The following is a 24206-nucleotide window of genomic DNA, read 5'->3' as shown; positions in this document are numbered from 1 at the left end:
AGCTGACCTAATGGGACAGCACACCACATCCCTTAATCTTTATACTTAAATTGTTCAAGTTGAAGGCATACTGGGACTTACCTGACCTAAAATATTGCTGCTGAGCCACTAAGGCGGACGTGTAACAACTTAGTTCCTGCTCTTGCAATCAGTGGCAATTAAGTCAAATTAAGTCAATATTTAAATAGTTTCTATTGTTTAACAAAATAGTTAAGACGATTTGAAAGGGGAGGAAGGGTTTCCTTTGAATGCTAATATGGTAAGCATGAATATCTTGAAATTCAGGACTCCTACCTCTTTAATGTCTCCTCAAACTAAATGCGCCACTGCTCTGATGCCCTGACACAGCTGGGTAAATCCAAATACTAGGCATGTCCATGTATGAGTCACTGAACAAGATTTTGATTGCATACGAGTCACTGAACACCTTTTTGTTTAGGTTATGAGTTGCTGAACACCTTTTTGTTTGCATGAGTCGCTGAAAACCTTTTTGTTTGCATGAGTCGCTGAAAACTTTTTGTTTAGGTTATGAGTTGCTGAACAACATTTTGCGTAGCGGAGTTTAAATGAGTTTTAGATCTGGTCCATCTCTTATCTTCGTTTTCCTAATTTGTGGATTAAGATCGGATGATAAAATTTCAGATGTATATAGAAAATGTTTGATTATCGGTAATTCAATCTTCCAACCTCTGATCTTGACTGGTGAGCGGCATCTTTAAAATCTGAAGAGAAGTTAGGTTTAATTTTGTATTCCTCGCCCAGAAAGCAGACCGTGGCTCTTCTGTACAGCATGGAGAAGACAAAACCAATGAAGTGGCATCGCTATCTGGACAATGTGCAAACTATATAGGCAGCTATGGGCCAACAATGTACAAATGTGAAGAAAACTGGTTAGCAAAATCCGCCAGTGTACACAAGATCCCGCTTGGGTTACACTTGTTCCATTACAATATAGTCTGTATGTTGTTATTCAACTTCTAGGGTACGCTGGGGCACACAGCCCTCCAGCTCCACAGCCTCAGGCCAACCCTCGTACTTGTTGGTGCTTTTACTGTTCTTCATTAACTGTTGGAATGAAAAGCAAATACATGAAAACCACTGTTAATGACTTGGTTACATTTTAAACAAAGCCATAAAGACATTTGTTCCCAGCAAACATGTACAGTATGCACAATTCGGTGTAGGTTTGGTTGTCCTTTACAAGAATGAATTTGAAAGAAACCTTATCAGTTATACTAGTGAATGGAAAAAAATATTCCTCTAAAATTCAGAAGAGGCACTGTAGTCATTCAACTTGGCCCACTCAGCAGCTCTGCTCCCCCTGCTCTCCCCTCCCAGCAATGACTAAGCTCAGCTCAACCTGTCCCCTCTTCCAACAATGACTTACAAGACTTCCAAGTCTCCATTGTAAACTCAGAGCAGCATATTTGGAATCGAAAAACAAACACAAGGGTGCACCGGCCTAGTGCATTATCCTCTAAAAAGGTTTTATTGAATAAAAGGTATAAAAATACTCAAACGAGTTCTTGATACAAGCATATCAAATTGGGACTCTGGCTCTGAAGAAGAGGCTAAGCCTTGAAACGCGTAAGCCTTTCCAGCTTCAGAGGACGATACACCCTTTGATTTTGATGCTGATGGCAATATACCCATTTGATATGCTTGTATCAAGAACTCATTTGTGAGTATTTTTATACCTTTTATTCAATAAAACCTTTTTAGAGGATAATGCACTAGGCCTGTGCGCCCTTGTGGTTGTTTTTCGATTTCAGTGGTCCCAGACTACCCTGGTCTTGTAAGGGGCTGCAAGGCCAAAGCATGCAAGTGATGCCAAGAAAAAGGTCTCTGGTAGCCGCATGAGTGTGGCTGGATGTGGTTAAAAGGTCACCTCTCAGAGCGCAGGAGACAGGTGCTTTGCACCGATTTTTTGGTTTGTTTCAGAATATTTGGAAGAATGATAAAAGTAAGCTGAGCAGATGAGAGACCCAACTTAAATTACTTCAGTGCTTCTGCTGTGACTTTTGAGAAGAAATTGCTTTACAGTGCCTGCAGATAAATAAATGAAGGCTTGTTTTAAAGTTTATTTACTGGCTGAACGCCGTACAATTTTCCCTTTAAATTATTATTTATTGGACATTAGTGAGGGCTTATTTTAACCACTTCAGCTCCGGAAGGTTTTACCCCCTTAATGACCAGACCATTTTTTTTTGCGATTCGGCACTGCGTTCATTTTAACTGACAATTGCGTAGTCGTGTGACGATGTACCCAAATACAATTAATGTCCTTTTTCCCCACAAATAGAGCTTTATTTTTGTGGTGTTTGATCACCTCTGCTGTTTTTAGATTTTGCGCTATAAACAAAAAAAAATATATATATATATATATATATATATATATATATATATTTTTTTTTTTTTTTACTTTCTGCTATAAAACATTCCCAATAAAATAAATAATTCAAAAAAACAATTTTTTTTTTTATCAGTTTAGGCTAATTCTGCTTCATATTTTTGGTAAAAAAAAACTCCCAAAAAGCGTATATTAATTGGTTTGCACAAAAGTTATAGCGTTTACAAACTATGGGATAGATTTTGGACTTTTTATTTTTATTTTATTAGTAATGGCGGTGATCAGCGATTTTTAGCGGGACTGCAACATTGCGGCAGACAAATCTGACACCAATGCCCCATACACATGTGCAGATTATCTGCAGACTTTTGTCTGCAGACTTACCTTTTCTATGTAGTGCAAGGGCCTGCCGGATTGCATACAAATTGAAAGTGTTTAGGTTTGATCTCATATTATATGGTTTTGGTAAGTCTGCAGACAAAAGTCTGCAGATAATCTGCACATGTGTATGGGGCATAAGTGACACCAATACAGTGATCAGTGCTAAAAAATATGCACTGTTACTGTATAAATGACACTGGCAGGAAAGGGGTTAATACTGAGGATGATCAAGGGGTTAAAGTGTGAGCCTAATTGTGCTTTCTAACTGTGTGTGTGAGGGGGGGGTCTCTGTGAAAGGCAAACAGGGATTGGTGTTTCAGCTTAGCTGACAGGAGAGCCGTCTGCTTTGTTTACATAGACAGGCGGCTCTCTTGTTAGTTTCCCCGAAGACTGCGGGAGGCCGGCGGTGATTGCGCTCACTCCTCCTGCGGTCTGGCTCCCACTGTGTCTAATCACAGTGGGAGCGCGGCTCTGGTGGCGTGCGAGCGCCGCCGAGACCATGTGAGAGTGTCTGTCTGTACCTTAAAAAAAATCTGTTTTTCATTTTTTATTGGTTGAGCCAGATGGACTGTCTTTTTTCAACCTAATTATGCAACTATGTAATACTGTGACAGGAAGACTTGGACTACCACAGCGCCGTGGTAGTTCACTGAGAACTATAATCCGACAGCCACAAAGGCTGTCGGCCTTGTAGTTTTCCACAGTGTGAATGGATAATGCCTGCATGGCTGTATTTTGTGCAGATTGACAGCTAGCGGGGGGGGGGGGGGGGGGGTGAACACAAGCTCCCCCGCTAGTGGTCAGTACGGGGGAGCAGGGGCCAGCGCATCTGTAACACGTTAGAAAATGTGAACTTATTCTTTAAAGCGCATTTACTTATGGTTAAGAATATGTATACACTTGAATGTCCATAGCTTGACCGCAGATTTAGTTTAAACCTCAGTTCACATACAGTATATGCGGTACGGGAAACACAGCGAATCCTGTGCGCTTCCCAATCTTAAGATAGCGACACCCCAAAATGGTGCACAAAACGCAATGTGATTGACAGAATCTGATCTCATAGGCTTTTTTTTAGCACCTGTGCATTTTAAAAAGTACATTCACCTTTTCATTTTTCCTGAAAAGATGAACTTACACTGCACAGGTGAGAATAAAGCCTCAAAGTAAATCGGTTGTCAGGCTTTGGACATCTTTTCAGGAAAAATTCAAAAATGCAGAAAAAAAAAAAAAAAAAAAAAAAAGCCTATGCGATCCAATTCTGTCGATCACACTGCGTTTTGTGAACCATTTTGGGGTGTCGCTATCTCAAGATTGGGAAGCCAATCTCTTTGGGGCTCCAGCTCAAAGCATTCGTGATGGCTTGTGCTGCCAATGTACATCACAATACACAGCCCCTGAGGGAGTAACCATCAAAATGCTCCCAAAGGCAAGTGCTCACAGTCATGACCGTGACCATGCTAACGAATGAGAAGCACTTTTTTAATCTGAGACACATTACCAGAAGAAACAGCCTCAGATGTGCATCGGATTGGTCACGATCACTTGGCTGCGCTCAGTGAGAGCTTGCCATTGTAAGAATTATGATGGATACTCACACTCTGGGGTTACGTATTGCGTTGTACAGTTTACAGACCGCTATATCAGCAGCATAACTTCATAACTGCTATGTGCAGCTGGGTTTGGAGAGGTGATCAAGTTATCTGGAGTAAGTTCACTTCTTCAATTTTTGTGAAAAGGTGAACTTAACCATTAAAAAGGACCATTACAAAGTTATAAATCATGGCCCAAGGAATCTACTACTACTGAACTGGCCATATATGGCCCAATATTCATCAGATTCCCTTGAATCAGACAAAATTCTAAGGGGCAGGCGGGTGGAGAGGCTGCACCGATGGGCACTGGCGGGGGGGGGGGGGGGGGGGGGGGCTGCACCGATGGGCACTGGCGGGGGGGGGGGGGGGTGCTGCACTGATGGGCACTGGCGGGGCCTGTTTTTTTGCACTACAAATAAGATATGTGCTGTGTACGGTCTGAGGAACAATGAACTGGCCCCCTGTTTAAATAGTTTGAGGACCCCTGCCTTAACTGGTTGATCAGCCTGGAAAGAGTATAGTGAAGAGGTCAGCTATCAATTTATAATCTTGGTGCCAAGCGTTGCCCCCAGTAAGTCTACTGATAAAGTGATGCTCTACACTTTCAGGCAAAGTAGAGTTAAGTAATAAGGGTGATTTAGTGGTAGGAACACACTGATATACAGGAAAAAAACGGAATTTTTGTAAAATCTTACCTGTAAAATTCCTTTCTCTGAGTCCTCCGACAGTCGCCGCCTCTTCATATTCGTCACATATGGGGTATTAGACTTTGCTCCGAAGGAGTAGCTAGGCAACAGAATATGTTAACAATAAAGCTTTAACATATCCCACCCTCAAGGGGTGGTCCCCTCAGTCAATACCCTCCTACTTCCTGCAACCATATCTCAGTTTTAGTGGAATAGCAGTAGAGTATACATTCAAACCCCAAAGAGGGGCGGGGGCGGCGACTGTCGGAGGACTCAGAGAAAGGAATTTTACAGGTAAGATTTTACAAAAATTCCGTTTTCTCTTACGTCCTCCGACAGTCGCCGCCTCTTCATATTCGTCACATATGGGGACGTCCCAAAGCAGTGCAAACATGAGGGGTGGGAAACGCATCCGCGCCGAAAGGCAACGCAGTCTCCACATCAAAGAAAGGAACCTTACCAAAGGAAGGAAACTAGCTGGGCAACAGCAAAAATAAGTGCTCAACAGGAGCAACAACCCAGGAAAAGACAAAAAACCAGGGGATACAAAACTTATCCCAACAGCCAGGAGTCCCCAACAAGGGACCCTAGGGAACAGCCGCACTAAGAACCTTGCGGCCAAAGGAAGCATCCGCCGATGCCTGAACATCTACTTTGTAGAATTTTGTGAAAGTGTGCACGGTCGACCAAGTCGCCGCCTTACACACCTGGGCTACAGAAGCCCCATGACGACAGGCCCAAGACGTACTCAGAGATCTAGTAGAGTGCGCCTTCACAGGCACAGGGGGAACCTTCCCCTGCAAGGCATAAGCCTGTTCAATGGTCTGCCTGATCCATTTGGCAATGGTAGAGGCGGAAGCCGCCATGCCCTTCCGAGGACCCTCTGGAAGAACAAACAAGGAGTCCGTCTTTCGAAAAGACTCAGTCGATTTAAGGTAAACCCTAATCGCTCGAACAACATCCAGAGAATGCAATCTCACCTCCTTAGGATGTTTAGGCTTCGTGCACAACGAAGGCAAAACAATATCCTCGTTAAGATGGAACTCCGAAACTCGTTTCGGCAGAAAAGAAGGATTAGGTCGCAAGACCACCTTATCCAAATGAACAACCAGGTACGGAGACTTGCAGGACAAAGCCGCCAGTTCCGACACTCTGCGAGCCGAAGTGATCGCCACCAAAAAGGCGACCTTTTTGGACAACATAGACAACGAGATCTCCCTGATCTGTTCAAAAGGAGCACGTTGTAACACAGACAGGACTAGATTCAAGTCCCAAGGGGGCAAGGGATCCCTCCTAGGAGGAACCAGATGCCGCACACCCTGAATAAAAGTGCCAACCAAGGAGTTGGAAGCTACGGGACGTTGAAACAGAACGGCCAGCGCAGACACCTGACCCTTTATCGTAGCCAGCGCCAAACGCTGATCGACACCCGTCTGAAGGAAAGACAGCACACGGGAAACCGAGTACGTGCGGGGTGAAAACCCCCTGGACTCACACCAGGCAAAATAGGCCTTCCAAGTACGGTAATAAACCTTTCCCGAGGAAGACTTCCTCGCGTTGATCAAGGTATGAACAACCTCTGGAGAGAGACCCTTCTCCTTCAGGACCTCGGTCTCAACAGCCAGGCCGTCAAAGCCAGCGACTGTAAAGCAGGATGGTAAATCGGTCCTTGAGACAGTAGATCGTCCCGAAGAGGCAGACGCCAGGGGGCGTCGACCGCCAGATTCACGAGGTCTGCGTACCAGGACCGGCGAGGCCAGTCCGGTGCCACAAGAATCACCGTGCTGCGTTCCGAGTGTAACCTGCGAAGGAACCGGGACAGCAACTGAATCGGTGGAAACGCGTACATCAGCCTGTACTGATGCCACGGGGCCACTAACGCGTCCGACGCGTCCGCCCGAGGGTCGCGCGTCCTTGCCACGAACCTCTTCACCTTGTAGTTGAGGCGAGACGCGAACAGGTCCACATCTGGAAGACCCCACTTCGCGCACAACATCTGGAAGACAGCCGGGTGGAGAGACCATTCCCCCTGATCCAGGGTCTGGCGACTCAGATAGTCCGCCTGCCAGTTCTCCACTCCCGGAATGTGAACCGCCGTTATCGCCGGGACATGAGTCTCGGCCCAAGACAGAATGTCGGCCACTTCTCGAGCCGCTCGGGCACTCCTGGTGCCCCCTTGGTGGTTGATGTAGGCCACCGCCATGGCATTGTCCGTCTGCACCCGAACCGGGCAGCCCTGCAGCCGGTCCGTCCAGCGATGAAGACAGAGCCTTATCGCACGCAATTCCAGAATGTTGATCGGGAGGGAAGACTCCCCCTCCGACCAGGTCCCCTGGGCGGACAGAACGCCCAGAACACCACCCCAGCCCGACAGGCTGGCATCCGTGGTGATTATCGTCCACGAGATCGGACGAAACGACTTGCCCCCGGACACCAACGGGGACTGGAGCCACCACAGGAGGTTTTCCCTGGTGCGATGACTCAACGAGATCTGAAGATCCAGAGATTGAGGTCGCCCGTCCCACTTGGACAAGATCTCCGCTTGGAGACCCCGCGTGTGAAACTGCGCGAAAGGAAACGCCTCGAAAGCCGAGACCATCAATCCCAGACATCTCATACACGTCCGCAGAGACGAGTGTGGAACGTCCCTGAGGGACCTGACTTCCTCCTGAAGAGTCCTGAGTTTGTCTTCCGGCAGGAAGACCTTCGCCTGCACCTAGTCCAGTATCATTCCCAGATAGGGAAGACGAACCGACGGACTCAGAGTCGACTTTGGAACATTTATCGTCCAACCGAACTCCTGCAGAGTTTGCATCGTGACAGACAGGTCCTTCTCCAGACCCTGACTGGTCGCAGACCGAATCAGAATGTCGTCCAGATACCCCAGGACAGAAATGCCCTGGGCTCTCAATAATGCCAGAACCGGTGCAAGCACCTTGGTGAAGACCCGCGGAGCCGAGGCGAGCCCAAAGGGCAACGCCACGAACTGGTAGTGATCCTCCGCAATGGCAAATCGAAGGTATCTCTGATGACCCTCGAATATGGGGATGTGAAGATACGCATCCTTCAAATCGATGGAGGCCATGAATTCCCCCGGAACCAGGGCAGCCACCACCGAGCGCAGGGATTCCATGCGGAACTTGCGAACCCGCACAGAGCGGTTCAGAGCTTTCAAGTCCAGAATTGGACGAACCTTGCCCTCCTTTCTGGGCACAGTGAACAGATTGGAATAAAACCCCCGAAATCTGTCCCGATGAGGCACCGGAACCACCACTCCCTGAGCCCTCAGGTCCCGCACCGCCAGGCGCAGATCCCGCAGGCGCTCTGGAGACAGTTGTAGATTTGAGGGAAAAAATCTGCTCTCTGGCCGAGAGAGAAACTCGATCTTGTAACCAGATCGAACGATTTCCAGAACCCATCTGTCCCGCACACGGGCCAACCAGGGCTGAAGAAAACCGAGCAAGCGTCCCCCCACCCCAAAACTGGGTGAGGGCGCCCCTTCAGGCCGAACTGTTATGGGCCGCAGGTCCGGATTGGCCGGACTTCTGTTTTCCAGACCAGGGCTTCTTCTGAGAGCCCTGGCCCTTGAACGGTTTGCCCTTGTAGTGCGGCCGAAAGGCACGAAAGGACCCCTGAGGGGGCCGAAAATTAGCATGCTTCTTCCCAGAAGCCCCCTTAGCCTTGGGGAAATGGGGCAAGAGAGTGCTCTTACCCCCAGTAATCCCCTTAATCAACACATCCAGGGACTCCCCAAAAAGGCGAGACCCATCATAAGGCAGATTGGCCAAGGTTTTACGTGAAGATTGGTCCACCGACCAACATTTCAACCAAACCAGGCGGCGAGACAACACCGCCACGCTGTGCACACGCGCGGCCAACGGAATCAGGTCCAGGTCCGCATCACACAGATACATGACACCCTGGTGGATCTGATCCACCATATCCAGGGTCGCCGCTGAGGCCGAATCGGCCACTAGGACGCGCCTAAGCATCTGCGTCCAACTTGCGATCGCCTGGGCCGCCATGAGAGAAGCAAACAGAGCCTTAAGCATAGAACCCGTAACAGAATAAGTATGACGGGCAAGAGACTCCAGTCTCCTATCCGTGGCATCACGGAAAATAGGGGATCCCTCTGCCGGGATCGCAGTGGCTTTGTTCAAAACCGCAATAGCATGATCTACTGGCGGAGGCACACACCACCGTTCATCAGTGGCAGGCGAGAAAGGATAACGCAGCTTAAATTTACTTGGTACCGCAAAAGGCTTGCGCAAATCGCGCCATTGGTCCTTAACAGCGCGCTGAAAATCAGCATTGCAGGGAAAGACCTGCGGCGTCCTGCGTTTTCTCTGCGTCCCATAAGCCGCCAAGGCAGCTGGGGGACACACCTCGTCCTGCAAACGTAGCGTCTGCTTAATGGAAGCAATCAACTCATCCATGATTGCAAGCTCTTCAGGCGAGCCAGGGGGAGAATTATCAACCCCCTCAACTCAGCCTCTACCTCAGACCCCACTAGATCCAGAGAGGAGCGGGACCCCGATAGGGGGGTCCCCGCCAGAACAGCCCCATCACCTTCACCCTCAGAATCAGAGGACAGAGCAACTCTGGGCCGTTTAGTAGATTGAGCAGCCACCAGCATTTGCACCTGTGCAGCAAGGCCAGCCACAATAGTGGCCAAATCCCCCCCTGGGGGGGAAACAGCGGTCCCCTGGCTTTCCACCAAGACTGTGGGAAATTTGCCCTCCTGAGAATCCATTGCCCCTGTATGCCAGACAACCAAGGGTTAACTGCCCCCTTACAGCAAGCGCGGCAAGCGCAGCCCACCGCACCACACTCAGGCACAATGAGACCCCCACAGGGAATATACAGACTGAATACAGGCAATGGAATACAGGAATAGAAGGATAAAACCTGAGGAGACTCCGCTGCTGCTGCTGCCTCGATCGGTGCTTCCAGGAGAGAGGAAGTGATGCTGCCAGGGCGCTCTATGTAAGCCTATGGAGGCTACAAGAAAATGGCCGCCGTGCATGTAAACCATGCGGCCGGAGCGGGCGCCGGTAAAATGGCGCCGTTTGGCGCCGAAATCGCCGCTCCACAGTGCATAAAATCACACACAATATCATCCCATAATATGGATACATGTTAGATCGCCGCAGCGATCGCTGTATATGCCCCAACATGCCATTAAAAACATGCCCCACAGCACACAGCTCCTCACACTGCCCAGCCTGACATACTCAGTGTCATACAGCTCCCCCCCCCCCCCTTGCAGCCCACAGCATGCAGCCGAGAGATAGGGAGACAAGCAGTGTGATTAAAGGCAGGTTACACAGTCCCAGACTGAGACCCCCCCAGACAGACAGGTCCCCACATAGATACACTTACCTCACATGGCGTGGGGAACCCGCACAGGCGAACAAGCCGCTGCACATGAGGCAGGGAGAGTCGCTACTCAAGACGCACACAATGGCGGTTCAGAAACCGCACAGCGTCCGGTGAGGTAGCCACCTCACCAATCATCCCTGCACCGAACAGGGATGGGTCGTTCACCGTGCCAGGAGCGTTACCTGGCTGAACGCTCGATGGCAGACTGGGAAGCCACTGACCCACGACCTGCGACCAGGGGGATCAGCCCGAGACCCAGTCCGCATGATCCTCTTCGTCCGAAGAACTAACTAATGCTGACAAAAATAACAGCTAAGTAAAGGTAGAGAGAAAACTCAAACAAAATATCAAAAAGAAGAAAGAGTCTGGGACAAAAAGTCCCAGCACAGAGAGAGCCAGCCACTCCTGACAAGCTAGACATTAAAACTGAGATATGGTTGCAGGAAGTAGGAGGGTATTGACTGAGGGGACCACCCCTTGAGGGTGGGATATGTTAAAGCTTTATTGTTAACATATTCTGTTGCCTAGCTACTCCTTCGGAGCAAAGTCTAATACCCCATATGTGACGAATATGAAGAGGCGGCGACTGTCGGAGGACGTAAGAGAAAGACAGGAGAGCTGCCAATTTTCCTCGTTATCTGAGAGAAGAGCTCCATGATGAAAACTACTAGTGCTGAGCCGTCAGAGCGTGCGAGTGTGTGATTTACATATAAATGCTGATGCATTTATTCTCATTCTGATAGAAACGTCTGCTTATGCATTATCTTTTTATATGCTCTGCTTGAATTGTCAAAATTTGTGAAAGAATCGCTTTAAATACAGGGAATAAAACCAACTGCACTTTCACATCATTTTACCTTGTAAATGCAGTCTATAAATCTTAACCATCACACATGACAAGATTCAACTTAAAATATTGCCCTTTCTTCAATGCGGTGTACACCATACATACACGGAAAATAACACAACATCCATAAGTGCACCTGTTCAAATGGAGTTTTATCCAGGACTCCCTTAGCTCCAAGAAGAACCCAGCTATCTCTGAATGCCACCTCCTTGAACACAGAGCTTCCAAGTTCAGCGAACATCTTCCGAGCCTCCTCTGTCATTCTATAGCAAATGCAAACAAAATTGGAAAGGTGAGGACACAAGACCACAGCCAAATTAACACAATCATCAGTTAACACTATATTAAAACTGCGTGGAAAGATATTATTGGCAGCATGTGATGCAGAAATAGTAAGCAATAGGCATGGGACAGAAAGTGAGGGGAAATGTTTTCAGCCGAACACGCCAAAAATGTTCTGAAATTCAACATGGTAGGCCTGAAGGCAGTAAAAAAAATGTTATGAAAACCGGAGTTAGACTGACCGGTAACTCCGTTTCCAGGACAGCCCATGATATATAGGCACCTCCTCCAACAGGAACAGGAAACACATCAACAAATACACTTTAAAAGGAAATCCCTCTGCTGGAATGGTCTGTTTTAAACAAGAACCAAGGACAAAACCTGAACAAAACAAATACAAATAGAACAAAACATAACACATAAGCAGGAATCCGGCTGTCCTGGTAGACTCCTGGAAATAGAGTTACTGGTAAGTCTAAATCCGGTTTTCCCAAATCGTCTTCCAGGACAGCCCATGAGATAAGTAGGAACTTACCAGATTAGGGAGGGTTATTAAAAGCCCAAAGACCTTTACCTGACTCAAGATTACCATAAACAAATTTGGAGGACCCAGTTATATTAAATTCTCAATAGAAAGAAAAACCAAGGTAGGGGACCTGGTTGCAGGGAAAACTTTTTACATGCCACATCAGGAAATAAAAGTTTAAAAGCGACACAGGACTCATTCCAAAAATAAATGTCCATAATAAAAGAGCCAGCCCTAGTGAGGACCTGGTCAACTAAGGACAGGTGAATGTCCCTAAAGCCTGTGTGGCCAAAGAAACAGGGTACCTGAAGAACACTGTATGTGGAGACAAGAGAGCAAAGTGGAAAAAGACTAGCCTCAACAGACACTACATAGAATGACTAGGTCTGATATGGTGGAGATCTAAAAACACCAACCTATACAGAATATAAGTAAATATAGATCTGCTACAAAAGCATACATCTTGTGACTTTCCACCACCTATATCCTTGTATGTGACAAAGACTTATGCCTTGAGACATGCACCATCATTTAGGGACCCGTGTTAATCCCTACTGTGTAAGAATAACACGCTATACACAACAAATTTGCTATATGGAGATAACGCTGATACTCCAAGCTACTGTGCACCTATTGCTACCTGAAAAGACTAAGCAGTCGGATGTTGGTCTAAAATTCCAACATAACCACATTACTTCAAGAATATCAGGGGATGCCAAAAATCCACTAGAAGCCTCCAAACGTACCCTTTCTCTGTGGGGGGGAGAAAGGCTTGCTCTTCAAGTGGTTAGAAGAGTGGGTGACGTGTGGCATAAGCTTCTAATATCGGGCATAAAATGCCAGGACAGTTCAACCACCTCCCGAATGACCCCTTTTTGGAAAATAGACACCCCAAGCTATTTGCTGAGAGGCATTTTGAGTCCATAGAATATTTTATAGTTTACAACAAGTTTTGGGAAAATTATCATTTATTTTTTAAACACAAAGTTTTTACTAAATTATATATTGCTCACACATGTCATGGGTATATGTGGAATGGCACTCCAAAATACATTCTTATGCTTCTCCTGAGTACAGGGATACCACATGTGTGAGACTTTTTGGGAGCCTAGCTCTGTACGGCACCCCAAAAACGAATCACCGCCTTGAGGTTTTCGAAGGGCGTAAATTGCCTATTTTACTTCCTCACTACCTATCACAGTTTCGGAGACCCTGAAATGTCAAGATAGCACATTTTGGAAAGTAGACACTCAAAGCTACTTGCTGAGAGAAATGTTGAGTTCAGTTTCGGGAAAATTACTTTCCTTTTTTGTTTACCTAACAAAGATTTGTCAATTAAATGATGTATTACTCAAACATGCCATGGGTATATGCGAAATGACGCCCCAAAATACATTCTGCTGCTTCTCCTGAGTATGGGGATACCCCATGTGTGAGACTTTTTGGCAGTCTAGCCACGTACAGGACCCCCAAAACCAATCATCGCCTTCAGGCTTTCTAAGGGTGTAAATTGTTGCTCTCACTCCTCACTACCTATCACAGTGTCAGAGGCCATGAAATGCCAAGATGGCACAAACCCCCCCCCCCCATGACTCCTTTTTCAGAAAGCAGATACCCCAAGGCATTTGCTGAGTGGCATGTTGAGTCCATGGAATATTTTATATTTTGCCACAAGTTTTGGGAAAAATGACAATTTTTTTTTTTTTATTTGATGCTACATGAATAATCTACCCTTACTTAGGATGGCTAGAAATGCTATTGGGGTGTTTTCAAATGAATTCCTCAACAAAAAGCATGAAGACATTAATTAATGTCTTTGTGCTTTATTTTGTTGAGAAGTCACCTTGAAAACAGCCCTCTAGCATTTCTAGCTGTGGTCATTTGAGTAAGGGCAGAAGATTCATGGGTGAGTTTCTTTTGAATATTAAAAATTAATTTAAAGGGGTTGTATCCTCACCAAAAAGAAAAAAACAAACCCTGCAAGACAAAGGCATAATGAGCTAGTATTCATCGTATACTAGCTTATTATGAAATACTTACCTTAAAACGAAGCCCTGATACGGACGCCCAGACACCGCTGAGGGAGCTGTCATGTTCCCTCTGTGTCTCTTCCGGGTTCGGTGGCTCCTGGGCTGTGAGTGGCCAGAGCAGCAATGACGTCACTCCCGTGCGCGGGAGTTCGCTTGCCGGCAAGGAACTCTGAAGGTCAGCCGGACCTTCAGAGCGCATGCGCCGCTGGTGTCAGCGGCTGCATGCAGTTCGAATATCTCCTAAACCGTGCAGGTTTAGGAGATATTAATTGTACCTACAGGTAAGCCTCATTATAGGCTTACCTGTAGGTAAAAGTTAAGTATACTCCGATACTACCACTTTAAAAGCATCTTTAGTTTGAGTTGCTCAGATACAGTTGCGCCTGCTTTAAACAGTCTTGTCTGCTAAAGGTATGGATCTATCAGCAGTAGGCCCTCCAAGGGGTGCTAAGTGGAAGGGTCAACAATGCTGACTTTTTTCAGAGAAGTTCGTCCAATCATCCCAGAATGAATGTGCCAGGAAAGGGCACCAAAACCTATGTCTCCAAAAAGACTTGAGACAGGGGTCCAGGGATGCTGATAACCCAGTGAGACAAAACAAGCTATTCTATACAGTAGCACAAGAAAGGTAATAGGGAGCAATAGAGAAGTGCCAGGACCAAAGTATTAGCTTGTAGGCCAAGGTTGTCTTTTGCAACCAAATGCCAGAGAGGCAATGTACCCTAGAACTGTCCAGATGCACATAAGCCCCCCCCCCCCCACTTAAAGAAGTGGGGGTACATCATCATGCAGAAGGTTTGTCAGAGAGGCTGGCTGACCTCTGGTTTTGAGCCCTACAGGCTGAACTGGAGTGTCAGGTTCTGAAAGGTAAGTACCAAATGCATACATAGTAGAAGGAGGGTGGGTTTCCTCTGACCCCCCTGCGAATAATCTTTATTTCCAATGCATAGTGGACAGGTTAGTAATTAAAAAGGACAGAGATGCCTGAAGTTACTGTATTCTCTGACAATAAAAGATATAGAGATAAATATTCACTCAACGGCCACTTTTATTAGGTACACCTGTTCAATTGATTGGTAACACAAATTGCTAATCAGCCCATCACAAAGCAGCAACTCAATGCATTTAGGGATTGACGACTTGCTGAAGTCCAAACCGAGCATCAGAATGTGGAAGAAAGGGGATTTAAGTGACTCTGAATGTGGCATGATTGTTAGTGCCAGACAGACTGGTCTGAGTATTTCAAAAACTGCCGATTGTCGCACACAACCCTCTCTAGAGTTTACAGAGAACGGTCCGAAAAAGAGAAAATATCCAGTGAGCGGCGTTTGTGTGGAAGAAAATGCCTTGTTGATGTCAGGGGTCAGAAGAAAATGGGCAGACTGGTTTGAGGTGATAGAAAGGCAACAGTAACTTAAATAACTACTTGTTACAACCAAGAACACACAACACATCAAACTTTGAAGCAGATGGGCTACCGAAGCAGAAGACCACATCAGATTCCTGTCAGCTAAGAACAGGAAAGCGAGGCTACAATTCGCACAGGCTCACCAAAATTGGACAATAGAAGATTGGAAAAATGTTGCCTGGTCTGATGAGACTTGATTTCAGCTGCGACATTCAGGTGGTAGGGTCAGGATTTGACATAAACAACATGAAAGCATGGATCCATCCTGCCTTGTATCAACGGTTCAGGCTGCTGGTGGTGGTGTAATAGTGTGGGAGATATATTCTTGGAACACTTTGGGCCCCTTATTACCAATGAGCATCGATTAAACGCCATGGCCTACCAGAGAATTGTTGCTGACCATGTCCATCTTTATGACTACAGTGTAACCATCTTCTGATGGCTCCTTCCAGCAGGATAATACACCATGTCACAAAACTCAAATCATTTCAAACTGTTTTTTTTGAACATGACAAAAAGTTCACTGTACTCCAATGGCCTCCACAGTCACCAGATCTCAATCCAATAGAGCACCTTTGGGATGTGGTGGAACGGAAGATTCGCATCATGGATGTGCAGCCGGCAAATCTGCAGCGTGATGCTGTGTGATGCTGTCATGTAAATATGGACTAAAAGCTCTGGGGAATGTTTCAAACACCTTGTTCAATCTATGCCACGAAGAATTAAGGCAGTTCTGAAGGCAAAAGAGGGGCCATAACGGTACTAGCAAGGTGTACCTAATAAACTGGCCACTGAGTGTATATGTACTGTATGTACGTACATACAGTATGTCACAAAAGTGAGTACACCCCTCACATTTTTGCAAATATTTTATTATATCTTTTTATGTGACAACACTGAAGAAATGACACTTTGCTACAATGTAAAGTAGTGAGTGTACAGCTTGTATAACAGTGTAAATTTGCTGTTCCCTCAAAATAACTCAACACACAGCCATTAATGTCTAAACCGCTGGCAACAAAAGGGAGTACACCCCTAAGTGAAAATGTCAAAATTGGGCCCAATTAGCCATTTTCCCTCCCTGGTTTCATGTGACTCGTTAGGGTTACAAGGTCTCAGGTGTAAATGGGGAGTAGGTGTTATCGCTCTCTTACTGTCTCATACTGGTCACTGGAAGTGCAACATACCACCTCATGGCAAAGAACTCTGAGGATCTGAAAAAAAGAATTGTTGCTCTACATAAAGATGGCCTAGGCTATAAGAAGGTTGCCAAGACCCTGAAACTGAGCTGCAGCAGAAGTTGAGTGCACGTGCTCAGCGTCATATCCAGAGGTTGTCTATGGGAAATAGACGTATGAGTGCTGCCAGCATTGCTGCAAAAGTTGAAGGGGTGGGGGGCAGCCTGTTGGTGCTTAGACCATACGCCACACTCCGCATCAAATTGGTCTTCATGGCTGTTGTCCCAAGCCTCTTCTAAAGATGATGCACAAGAAAGCCCACAAACAGTTTGCTGAAGACAAGCAGACTAAGGACATGGATTACTGGAACCATGTCCTGTGGTCTGATGAGACCAAGATAAACGTATTTGGTTCAGATGGTGTCAAGCGTGTGTGGCGGCAACCAGGTGAGGAGTACAAAGACAAGTGTGTCTTGCATGGTAGTGGGAGTGTGATGGTCTGGGGCTGCATGAGTGCTGCTGGCACTGGGGAGCTACAGTTCATTGAGGGAACCATGAATGCCAACATGTACTGTGACCTACTGAAGCAGAGCATGATCCCCTCCCTTCAGAGACTGGGCCGCAGGGCAATATTCCAACATGATAATGACCCCAAACACACCTCCAAGACGACCACTGTCTTGCTAAAGAAGCTGAGGGTAAAGGTGATGGACTAGCCAAGAATGTCTCCAGAACTAAACCCTGTTGAGCATCCATGGGGCATCCTCAAACGGAAGGTGGAGAAGCACAAGCATCCACCAGCTCCGTGAGTTCATCATAGAGGAGTGGAAGAGGACTCCAGTGGTAACCTGTGAAGCTCTGGTGAACTCCATGCCCTAGAGGGTTAATGCAGTACTGGAAAATAATGGTGGCCACACAAAATATTGACACTTCCAATTTGGACCATTTCACTTAGGTGTGTACTCACTTTTGCTGCCAGCGGTTTAGACATTAATGGCTGTGTGTGGAGTTATTTTGAGGGGACAGCAAATTTACACTGTTATACAAGCTGTACACTCACTACTTTACATTGTAGCAAAGTGTCATTTCTTCAGTGTTGTCACTTGAAAAGATATAATAATATATTAACAAAATGTGAGGGGTGTACCCACTTTTGTTAGATACTGTATGTATGTATGTATGTATGGCAGTGGCCCCTTCCCTCTCCTCCTCTGCATATTATTTTCTGTAAACAGGGAAACTTGTCTTTTGCTTACTTGGTAGCTGGATCATCATAAGATGCCAACAGTACTAGTGTGCCTTCATGGATTGGTCGCAGGAAATTCAACAGCTCAGACACATCTAGAAAAAAATAAATAAAGCTATTAAACGACGAATAAGGGTGTTAAATTAAATATAGTAATATTTTTAATTAGTAAAACAATACAGGACAATGTAATATAAAAATTATCACAATTAGATAAATGTCCCTGGAAAACAAAGGAAAGAAGCTCAAATCTTTCCGTGCTGGTTTAAAAAAAAATTTTTGTACTTGCTAAAAATGGGATGGAGTCCATTGAGGGACACGGGAAGACTTTAAGGGCTGACATTCAGGTATGGCTTTTCTTGCATAGTCACATTTCTGCAACTTGGACCAACATAATTATGTATGTGCCATATCTGGCTGATCCTTTTAAAAGGTGACAATCACTGCAGTGGGCACCGCCAGCTTCCAGGTCCCGCATGATGTTACCACCCTGCCTATCCACCTCGTTAAATCACAGAATTTTTTTAAATTCAGTGAAAAAATGTAAAGTATTCTGTGAATGGCACCTGTGCCAAACGAGCGGTGCCTACTACAGCTATTACCACCTTCCACAGGAATCGGCCAGGTATGGCACATGCATACTAAAGCTGAATACACACTATACAATTTTATTTAGATTTTTTTCCTTTAGATTTACCAAAACCAAATAATAGAAGGTCAAACCTAAACACTTGAAATTTGTATGCAATCAGGCAGGCCCTTGAACTACATAGTTGAAGGTAAATGAGAAGGAAATCAAACAAACAACAAAAGTTGTATAGTGTGTATTCAGCTTTACACTGGTCCGAGCTAGACCAATGTATAGATGGTCATAGAGGTATCAAACTTTGTCTGGATAAGCACTAGCAGGGACCAACCGCATTTCGATCAGTCTTGGGGCGTTGGTTTCATCCATCCACACAGTTTGTTAGTTCTTTTTTTTCAGCCCGCTGGTGGAATAAAAAAAAAACAACCCAAAAACAAAAAAACAACCCTGCCATTCCATAGCCAGCTGTACTTTGCAAAAAAGCCATAACTAAACATCAGCTTCAACTTTCGGAGAGATACCGCCCTCTACGTTTACCAGTCCAGTATAACTACAGTAAACCCCCCTCCATTGCGGGGGTTACGTTCGGGACCCAGCCGCGAAAAGTGAAATTCCGCGAAATAGAAAAACCCTATTAAAATGCATTGTAGGCATGATTTTTTTACTGTCACTGTACGTGTAGAAGCATTTTAAGGTCTTTAAACACACTTTTAAAACAATAGAAACTCGTTTAAACACATAAAAGATACTTAGAGACAGAGCAAGAGCTATGAAAAACACAAAAATCTTTCATTTTTAATGATTTATATAGTAAAATAACATTACAAAAAAAAAACGCGAATTACCGGGACCGCAAAAACTGAACCGCGATGTAGCGGGGGATTACTGTATTCCTACTACCAGCATGTCTTAGTTTTGTAATTACAAAACATAGTTAAAGTGGTTGTTAACCCACTTATACAGCTTTATATAATCATCTGTGTACCCTGATTACAAGTGCTCCTGTCTCTGTGTTTTATAAAAAAAAAATGCCACCTTTACCCTATTTCAAAGCGGCTCCCGGCGATCACATCACCGGCCGGCTCTCTCCTCTCCCCTTCTGACAGATGCAGATGGTGGGGCTGAAATTCCCTTGCCAACAGGCGGGGCGAGAGGAGGAGAGGAGAGAACTGGCTGGTCACGTGATCGCCGGGAGCCGCTCTGAAATACGGTAAAGGTGGCATTTTCTTTTTTTTTTTAATAAAAACACAGACAGGAGCCCTTGTAATCAGGGTACCCAGAGCATTATATAGGACAATAAAAGTGTTAAAGCAGGAGGGGAGGGGGCGGGCTCTGATACAGAAGCAGGCAGGGAGGGAGGGGGAGAGGAGCAGAGAGGAGGACAGAGAGCTGCTGATGATGGAGGCATGTAAAGTGACCACGGTATCAGGACTCAGCAGCCATGATAAACTGTGATCAGTTTACAGAGGGGAGGATAGAAACTGGCAGGATCAGCCAGGTTTTTTTAGGCGATATGGTGGGTGGGCCAGATTACACAGCACAAGCACGGTGCTGCATTACATGCTTTAAGGGAACAGGACCTTTTTTTGGGGTAACAAACGCTTTAAGCTGCCCATAAAGAGATCTAAATTTAGCCAGTGTAGCAGGGATCAGACGAACTTCCATCTATGTATAATCAACTGACTTCTGCTGAACAGACCTGTTGGAAATAAGCCACTCAATGGCTGCAACGCTGATCTGTGTATTTTGACAGCGGCATCCCCTCACTGTCAGAGTACATTAGCGTAACGAGGACGATCCCCCCCATCCACCTTGAATGTGGGGATAGGGAATAAATCATAATAATTGCCATAGGTTACAGGAAAAAGATGCATGTTTGTATGACCAGAAACTAAATTTTAAAAAAATCTAACTTTAATAAATGCTACATCCAGATTTCCTGGAGGTGATTACATGAGTTTTTTTTGCTGTAGATGTTGCAGCAAATTTTTATGGTGAGGGAGCATCGACTTCAAGGTGTTGTGTGGACACAAATGAAGATTGGATACCGATCTGACACAGTGGTAGAAGACACAATTTTAGCCCATGAACTTTTATTTATTTAATCATTACACTTGTGTTTGATATACATTTACGTTATATTGTCCGATTATACTGTACTATTTTGAAAGAAAAAAAAAAATGGAGCATACCAACATAGGGGTGGTGTACAAAAATGTTATTTTATAAACTATGTTTCCCTGGTTAGTTGTTCATTCATTGCTGGTTTATTCTGTTACCTAAGTTCATGATATTATATTTTTGTTATTACTTGTACATATATGCTTCTAGAGCTCTTTGGTCTTTTACTGCTGTACTTTTTTGTACTATCGCATGTTTGATTATGTGTACTGGCATTTGTAGTTGAAAGTTGAACTTGCATTGGTGAGATAGCTGCAAAGAATGTTTGGAACATACTGGGTTTCTTTTTTGTTTGTTTTTTTATCTTTTTTTCACATTTTTTTTATTTTGTAAATCAAATACTAAGAAAAAAAAAAAAAAAGTTAAGACCAACCTGCCATTAAAAGTAGTGAGCACAACATTCTAGAATGGACTTTAACTGCTTATAAATTGGGTCCTTAAAGAGAGGTACAATATCGAATAGTGAGTGCTTTGTTAAAGTGGAGTTCCACCCATTTTAATAAGTTTAGATGTATGTAATTCCCTTTAAAAATACTTTTACCAATGGACACTATTTTTTTTATTTTTTTTGCAAGGAAATACCTTTTTTTCTTCCTTATTTATCCGCACTTCCAGGTCCGGCCGCCTATAGGCGATTACGTCACTCAGCGATTCGCAAGGGCTGCTGGGATGTATCCCAGCAGCCCTTGCGAATCGCAGTGACGAAATCTTGCATTATTACACCGACACCAGCTGTACTCGGATGAATTGGATTGAGTCCGTGCTCCGCTCCGCCTCCTCTCAGTAAGCTCTACAGGATGTAATGCTTTCAGTCCACGCTCACTGAGAGGAGGCGGGGCGGAGGCAGAGCGCGGACTCAAAGCAATACATCCCTTAGAGCTCACTGAGAGGAGGCGGGGTGGAGGCAGGGCGGAGCACGGACTCAATGCAATACATCTGAGTACAGCTGGTGCCGGTGTAATAATGCGAAAAATCGTCACTAGGCGATTCGCAAGGGCTGCTGGGATACATCCGGACCCGGAAGTGCGGATGAATAAAGAAGAAAAAAAGGTATTTCCTTGCAAAAAAAAATTGTTTCCATTAGTAAAAGTATTTTTAAAGGGGATTACGTACATCTAAACTTATTAAAATGGGTGGAACTTCACTTTAAGACTGGACACTGCTGGAGTGTTGCACCCGTTGCTGGGAACTACTCACCAGCAACAACTTTACTAGGAGACTACTTACCCTTTCCAATGCAGAGGACCTTGAGAGCAAAGGAACAACTCCATCAGGGGGAAATAAAGTAACTAATTTGTGTGACTGTAACCATTAGTCCTGAGAGCTGCTATTTCAATTATGAAATATCAATAATACAACACATGCATGACACATGTAGCGTCTTACCTCCATCCCACATGTCAAATGATTTGGCTTCAATAAGCTCCCCACTTACTCCTGGGAAAGTAATAACAAAATGTAGTTTTTTTAATTATTTCAAAAACAGTAAAAGGCAGATACATGTATCCCTCTTACAATGTATATATATTGCTCAAATCCAAGCAAACAACCAAAAAGTATAATCAAACCTTTTTTTTTTTTAGTTTTGGATTAGGTAGGCGAGGGTTAAACCCCCTGCCAGGTTTTTTGCTGTACAATGGGGGAAATTTCTCTCCACTTCTTATCCCAGAGAGGCAACAGATTTCTTTTAAAGAAATCTTTTTTTTTTTTAATCGCCAAAGCATTTGCAAACTAGTTCAGGCAACCCTCACACACAGATAACTACGATTTCCTGGTTTAGCTTAAGAGCATCCTGTGTCATCTTCTGGCACATTGGGCATGGATGATGATGTTGATGACGATTTTACAAATTGGGTTGCAGTCCAGTGAGTAAAATAAATATTTGATCCCCAAGCAAAGCATGACTTAGTAGTTGGTGGAGAACATCTTTTTGGCAAGCACAGCAATAAATGGATTTTTGTAAGATCTTACCGTAAAATCCTTTTCTCTTAGCTCATTGACAGACGTAGTCCTCTTTGATTCATATCAATTGGGTTATGCTGCCCTCTACAGGAGTAGGACTAGGCAGAAGGAAAAACGTTCTGGCTCCACCTTAGGGGCAGTCCCAGAGGGTATATCCCCTCTCTCTCTGCTACAGGATGTCAGTTCTGTCACAAAGCAGTGTCAGAGAATTTAACCCAACCCAACTCAACAGTAGAGGGGCGGGTACTACGTCTGTCAATGAGCTAAGAGAAAAGGATTTTACGGTAAGATCTTACAAAAATCCATTTTTCTCTGTCGCTCATTGACAGACGTAGTCCTCTTTGATTCATATTAATTGGGACGTCCAAAAGCAGTGCCACAAATGAGGGGTGGGATTGACGAAAATCAAATCCAATCTAGAAGGCCCAACCGGTGCCAACTAGAAGTTCAAAGGCTCATCAGACTAAAAGGGATGAGACTCAAATAAAAATCCAACTGAAAAAACCCTCGAGGTAGACCGCCGGTCTCCTCAAATTGCGGCCTGCAAAACCTTGCGGCCAAAAGAGGCATCCGACGATGCCATCACATCAATTTTGTAGAACTTTGCAAAGGTATGCACTGACGACCAAGTAGCCGCCTTGCAAACCTGAAGGACTGACGCCTGATGGCGAAAGGCCCATGACGCACTAAGCGCCCGAGTGGAGTGCGCTTTAACAGGGAACGGGGGCTCCCGACCCTTAATAGAATAAGCCTGTACCACCGTCTGTCTGATCCATTTGGAAATAGTCGCGGCAGATGCAGGCAACCCCTTTTTGGGGCCATCCGGGATCACAAAAAGTGAATCCGTCTTGCGAAACGAGTCCGTCGTTTTTGAAGTATACCCTGATCGCCCGCACCACATCCAAGGAGTGTAAAGCAAACTCCCGATGATGGCTGGGCTTAGGACACAGGGAAGGTAATACAATATCCTCATTCAGATGAAATTCTGAAACCACTTTTGGTAGGAAGGATGGATTCGGACGTAGAACCACCTTATCTCTATGAACCACCAAATATGGGGAACGACAAGATAATGCAGCCAGTTCTGACACCCTGCGTGCAGAAGTAATGGCCACCAATAAGGCCACCTTCTGGGATAACGTAGGCAAGGGAATCTCCCTAATATCTTCAAAGGGAGGTTTCTGAAGAACCGACAACACCAGATTAAGATCCCAGGGCGGTAAAGGCGCGCGCACTGGCGGAGTCAGATGTCGCACCCCCTGGATGAAATTCCGTACCAAGGAATGAGTAGCCAAAGGTTTCTGAAAGAAGATAGCCAATGCTGAAACCTGAACCTTGATAGTGCTCAAGGCCAGTTTCTGCTCAACTCCTTGTTGCAGAAATGCCAATATTCGGTTAACCGAATAGGAACGTGGAGGAAACCCAAGAGATTCACACCACGCAATATAAGACCTCCATGTGCGATGATAAATCTTTCTGGAAGTCGCTTTCCTAGCTTTAATTAGAGTAGGAATAACTGAAGTTGACAACCCTTTGTCCTTCAGCACCTGGGTCTCAATAGCCAGGC

At 45.2% G+C, this 24206-nt stretch overlaps 1 protein-coding gene across 1 annotated transcript in view; it reads right to left on the bottom strand.

Annotated features, from left to right (window-relative positions):
- Nucleotides 1–543: 543 nt before the first annotated feature.
- The window catches only part of FAM3A (FAM3 metabolism regulating signaling molecule A), a 99216-nt gene continuing 75553 nt past the window's right edge, over nt 544–24206 (bottom strand). Inside the window, exons 7-10 of the mRNA XM_082262908.1 lie at nt 22064–22114; nt 17921–18005; nt 11378–11504; nt 544–1065 (exon numbers count right to left, since the gene is read on the bottom strand). Coding sequence (XP_082119034.1) covers nt 967–1065; nt 11378–11504; nt 17921–18005; nt 22064–22114 — 362 coding nt within the window. The 3' untranslated portion in view covers nt 544–966. The remainder of the gene's footprint in view (nt 1066–11377; nt 11505–17920; nt 18006–22063; nt 22115–24206) is intronic.

Source organism: Pelophylax lessonae (genome assembly GCF_965119305.1).
Source record: "Pelophylax lessonae genome assembly, chromosome: 7".
Lineage (NCBI taxonomy): Eukaryota > Metazoa > Chordata > Amphibia > Anura > Ranidae > Pelophylax > Pelophylax lessonae.
The sequence above is the reverse complement of the archived record's forward strand: the minus strand, read 5'-3'. Positions and strand labels throughout refer to the sequence as shown.